The sequence below is a fragment of the Mizuhopecten yessoensis genome, unplaced genomic scaffold, assembly GCF_002113885.1.
Source record: "Mizuhopecten yessoensis strain PY_sf001 unplaced genomic scaffold, ASM211388v2 hete_36175642, whole genome shotgun sequence".
Taxonomy (NCBI): domain Eukaryota; kingdom Metazoa; phylum Mollusca; class Bivalvia; order Pectinida; family Pectinidae; genus Mizuhopecten; species Mizuhopecten yessoensis.
The window spans coordinates 1-5,329 of record NW_018485463.1 but is presented as its reverse complement, the minus strand read 5'-3'; the positions used below and the strand labels follow the sequence as shown (position 1 = coordinate 5,329).

Genomic DNA, 5,329 nt, shown 5'->3' with positions numbered 1-5,329 from the left:
CTCTTGACTAAACAGGTAATGATAAGTAAGTATGTGGGGTTGATCGCTAAGAGGAAGAGGAAGAACACCAACACAACTTAGCGACGTTTAGAAATAGTTAGGAAAAGATTAAATCATTGCATTCCTAGAAATGGTTTCACACTCGTATCTAATTTCTTTGACATCACTTCAGAAAGTTTCTGAATGCTAGTCGGTTTCCAGCTAAAACAATTACAACGTTATTCCATGTGCTGGTTCATATAATCTTTTACCTTTTAAAAAGATCATGTTTGCAACAACGATGAGCAGAATTTTTATTATGAAATAAGTTGCTTTTGTTCAACAGCTGTGGTTTTCATTAACTTTTCAGGCATTGATTTCAGTCCAGCATGAGATACAAATATTCCAACCGGGTTTCAATGGAACACTTGCTCAGGTAAACTGTCAAATTTTCTTCGTGTCGTATTAAAGTTATAAAACAAAAAAACTTTGTTATAGTGGCTGACGTAAAGCATCTCAATGTACGTTGAAATACAAACTAAGCTGAATCCTTTTATCCCGGGTACAATTTGGCTGATGCAGTTTTATATTGTAAAACATTTTTTCACTTCCAACAATTCTTGTTCTAATAGGAATATCATTCGGTAATGAACCGTTATGTTTTAGGTCGGCGTATGGAATAACGTTTCCGAAGCGTCGGGCAGGTTGCCAGTCAACTTCACAACAAAACACGAAAAACTGGCTCTGAGAGTTGTTACTATTCACGTACGTATAAACAATAAGGTTTATCAAGACTTACAACAAAATTAAATTATTAAATTAAGTTATATGTATAAATATTGATTGTTCCACACAATATCCTGTGGAATTATCACATTTCATATCGACTTTTAGAAAACAACTGTCGATATCATCAATACACTATTTTAAACATATTTGTATAGGGTAAAGTTCTATCTTTACTGTCATTTAAATGATTCACAGTTGATGATCTTGTGTGTTCTCTTAGCACCCGCCCTACATATACAAGACAGCCATTGACGGTGTCATCTCCTATCGCGGGTACGCAGTTGAGTTGCTGAGTAAAATCGCAGAGGCCTCTGGAATACAGTTCATTATATCTGAGTGCACCACCACAAAGCCCTTTCTAGAGGCCACTGTATTCGCCTGGAATGAATGCATTACAGATATTGTTTCCGGGGTAAGTTTTAAAATTTATCCTATTTGACTGCATTCACTGTGATTAACATTATATGAAAATGATACGCTAGATTTAGAAAAACATCAATGCATATAAGGCGTTTGAAATATGGACTACTGATTTAACAAATACTTTGTATACGTCTATAATGTAACAAGACAGTACATATTGTTTACTGTTATTTTGTTAATTTCTTCAGAGAGCTGATATGGTTATTGGGCCAATTGGAGTGACTAAGGAGCGAGGAACCATGGTCGACTTCATCTTGCCGTATATTCAGTACGATAGTGTTCAGATGCTTACAAGGGCCAAAAAAGGAAGACGGTTTGACTTTTTGGAAATATTTGACCACTGGTCAATGCTCGTTTGGCTGAGTTGTTTTATTTTCACATCAGTAACATTGTGGATTTATGAAAATGTAATAAAACGGCTGGAAAGGAGGAAGAACCCGGATGTCAAGTACTGCTCCTTCCAAGACGTGGTCTGGTTTATTGTTACTAAGGCGGAATTTGAATGTACGTCGTTAAACTTAAGAAATCATGGCGTTTCGTTTGCTAACATCGTAACGATACTCCTTTTGTAACTGTTGTGCAGTATTGAATGATAATTAAACATCAAACACTTTTACAATAACGAAGAAATGTCACCACATTAGCGTTTCAAGTATTTAAAAAGAATTTCTCTACGCTTTTTGACGTTATAGGTGACAGTATATAGATGATCATCATATGGTTTATTCCTCTAATGTAGAAACAGTAGCTCGACCGTGGTGACTCAATCGCGCTGGCCACTGTATACAATGTTAAGTAATATGTGATGTTACTATTTTTTTAATTGGTTAAAAGTACAAATGACGTAAATACAGGAATATTTATTCGAAATATACAAGATAATGCTTGAAAGGTGTTTAGATTGTTATTACTGAACGATTAAAGTACTTAATAATGTAACACTATGGCTAATACTGTCTTGATTCACAGGTGACGGTATCCGGTTATCACGAACAAGTACTAAGTTAATGGGTTTCGGATTCTGGCTGCTGTCTTTCATCCTCCTTTCTGCTTTCACAGCCAATCTGGCTTCCTTTATGACCGTTTACCGTATGGACGACCTACAAGTGAAAGCCGTCTCTGATTTGGTGACTACAAAGGATGTTAAGTTTTCTGTAGTATGGGGTTCAGATGAAATGGTGTATTTTGAAAATATGATGAAAACTGAAGAAGCGTTTCACGATCTGTGGAAAAGCTCAAACCTCTACCCCGACAATAAACAATATGCCTTCAACGAGATTGTCTGGGACTATCCAGTTAGAGACACATTCACGAAAATATGGCAAAGCATGACAAAGACGGGATTCTTCAATAGTACATCCGAGGCTCTCAGAAGAGTGGCGGAAGGAAACTTTATTCTTCTGTCAAAAACAGAGACTGTGAAATATTTAATATCTCAGAACTGTGATGTTAAGTCGCTAGGGTCACCTATGGGCTATCATCCTGTTGGATTTGCACTGAAAAAAGATTCCAGCCTCTTATCAACTATGTCCAACAGGTAACTGAAACATACAATTGAATGCATTTGAGATTTTACTCTTTCATAATATACATCTAATAAAAAAGATGAAATGCCAATGTGAATTAGGTAAGTAAAGATAAAAACAAGATCTTACGACCGAATAGCCAAAACAAGCTGCTTTCCCCTTCACATGACTCTTCAGGGTAACTTCAAAAGGACATGTAATGGTGACGTCACGATGTTGTCATTTTGAAATAAACATGTGAAGGGTGAAAGCAGCCTGCTTTTATTTTCATTTGGCCATGATATCTTGTTTTTGTTTCTATATATATATTTATTATATATAAATGCTCAAAGCATAGGTGCCTTTAAAATTTGCCCGCGATTTAGTATAACTACTTCTATGTTCAAATACTGATTTCTCAACAAAAGTACAATAATTTCTTAATCCATAATTACTTTTTAGTTCACTATTGATTTATATGTTTTCCCTAACACGATTATTAACATGACCAGCTGTAGAAATGGCAAATATACCCAAAATAAATATAACCAGTCAGATGACCAGCTTGTATATCCCTTCGGCAAGACACTACGAAAGGCGCTGCTTCTGGCGGATTATATTTTATATGGCTTCCGATGGTATTGTCCATTAAATAGTATACAGATCATAAATTCTATTTGATTACAGTTTTATGGAAATACAACAGTCTTCTGATGTGGAGAGTTTGAAAAGAAAATGGTGGGAGAACAGAAACTTGCACTGCGATACTGGTGAAATCATACAAGAAATTGGTTTCACTGAAATTGGCTATTGGTTCCTGACCCCCGTATTCGGCATAAGTCTTGGAATTCTTATTCTTGGTATGGAGCGCATCGTCCGGTACAGGATCAGTAGCACAGCCAAGGTAAACATGATAACTGAAGTACGGGTTATGCATTGGAATATCAACGTTATCAATAAACAATATGTGATAGAAATAAATAATGCATATCAGGCACTATCTTGCAATCACTGTTTAGTATAAATGATTTATTTGGAATATTGCGTTTAACTTGATGAAGGACGGTGTAAATCCAGCTCATTAATAAATATAATGAATTATTATCCCAGATATTTATACTAACAGATATTTTGTCTATATTTTGCGGCAGAAGTACACCGTACGGAATGGCTATTCACGGACCCAGCACTATCGGGACAATGATGGTCCTGGAAGTACACAGGATACAAGTCTCCAAAACAAGGGATTTTCAGAAAATCGTCCTAAAAACTTAACGACTATGGTCCATGATACCAAAGACATGCCACATCTTTAAACAAAAGAACTGTGTTATATTTGAAACTGGTATTTCATATAGATATATCCCCATTATGTCATGTAAAATATCTTACCATTATGGTGTTTACATTTGTCAACGCTATTCCGTGTAAGATTTGTCACGGGTATAACGTGTAAATGATTTCCTGGTATGTCTTCTTTTATATATCTATACATTTTTTGCAATAAAGTGTTTCAATACAAAATGGAATCCTATTTAACTATTGTATACATACAGCAAACTGACTGCTCTACTATACATCCCTGAACCCTGTCGGCTATATATATATATTTCACTAAAAGACAACAAATCGATCCAGCACTATGATATACTCCTGCTGATGGGGTTAACGTGTCACCTTTGATTCGCTAACCAGAAGCCTAATCTACGTATCAGGATGTTTAGCATAGACGTGTTCTGTTCATCAACAAGGCATTTAACCATGTGTTTTCTACTTAAAAGGCTTTGATTTACAGTTGTTATCAAGGTCTGATTTCCGTCATTGCGATTTCGGTATCTTTCATGATAGAAGATTGCTTTTCATTGCTTTTCATTATTTTCAAGAATTTTTAACATGTACTTCTTGTAATGAACAAGGAGCAGAGCGAAATAGCAAGTATTAAGCAACAGTTTAGCTTATATCTACTGTTATCAGTGTCCAAATACGCGTAACATCAATTTTGTGATGAATACACGTTTAATAACACCCTGTGGAGCTGTATTTGACTGTAGATACCCATTGTTTTAATTGTGACGTCACAACTAGGATCTTTCTGTGGTAAGGACACCGCTGATGTCAAATCTATATAAGTCAATAATTATATACCTTCACGACCACATCTATTGCCTTTTATCTGACCTCGACATACACACTCGATCTTAACCTTCACAACAGCAAATTTGATCTTACATTGACGTACACGGTCAATAATTACATTCACAACCACATTTATCTTATCGTGACATATTCAGTCAATAACTACATTCACAGCCATATATATTTTATCCTACCGTGACGTACCCATTCAATAACTACATTCACAACCATATAATTTGTTTTACCTCGACATACACAGTCAATATATACATTCACATCCATATATAATGTATCTTACCGTGACGTACACAGTGAATAACTACATTCACAACCATATATATTTTATCCTATCGTGACGTACACAGTCAATAACTACATTCACAACCACAAATTTCGTTTTACCTCGACATACATACTCAATATTAGCATTCACAACCATATATTTTGTCTTTCCGTGACGTACACAGACAATATTAGCATTCACAACCATATATTTT

The 5,329-nt window shown here is 35.4% G+C and overlaps 1 protein-coding gene and 1 long non-coding RNA gene across 2 annotated transcripts; both read left to right on the top strand.

Annotated features, from left to right (window-relative positions):
* Positions 1-349: 349 nt before the first annotated feature.
* Positions 350-1,041, top strand: LOC110444803. Its single transcript, XR_002462281.1, has 3 exons — positions 350-415; positions 646-744; positions 989-1,041. It is a non-coding gene; the product is annotated as an uncharacterized LOC110444803 (long non-coding RNA).
* Positions 1,042-1,115: 74 nt separating this feature from the next.
* LOC110444802 (ionotropic receptor 25a-like) lies at positions 1,116-4,207 on the top strand. Its single transcript, XM_021489162.1, has 5 exons — positions 1,116-1,180; positions 1,380-1,695; positions 2,161-2,728; positions 3,384-3,600; positions 3,848-4,207. Exons 2-5 carry the CDS (start codon positions 1,389-1,391, stop codon positions 4,010-4,012), a joined length of 1,257 nt encoding a protein of 418 aa, XP_021344837.1. The 5' UTR covers positions 1,116-1,180; positions 1,380-1,388; the 3' UTR covers positions 4,013-4,207.
* Positions 4,208-5,329: the final 1,122 nt, after the last annotated feature.

Excerpts from the sequence above, each read along its gene's own strand:
- LOC110444802 (XM_021489162.1), top strand. The coding sequence starts at position 1,389 with ATGGTTATTGGGCCAATTGGAGTGACTAAGGAGCGAGGAACCATGGTC. Across the intron at positions 1,696-2,160 it reads TACTAAGGCGGAATTTGAAT|GTGACGGTATCCGGTTATCA; the intron begins GTACGTCGTTAA and ends CTTGATTCACAG. Across the intron at positions 3,601-3,847 it reads GGATCAGTAGCACAGCCAAG|AAGTACACCGTACGGAATGG; the intron begins GTAAACATGATA and ends ATTTTGCGGCAG.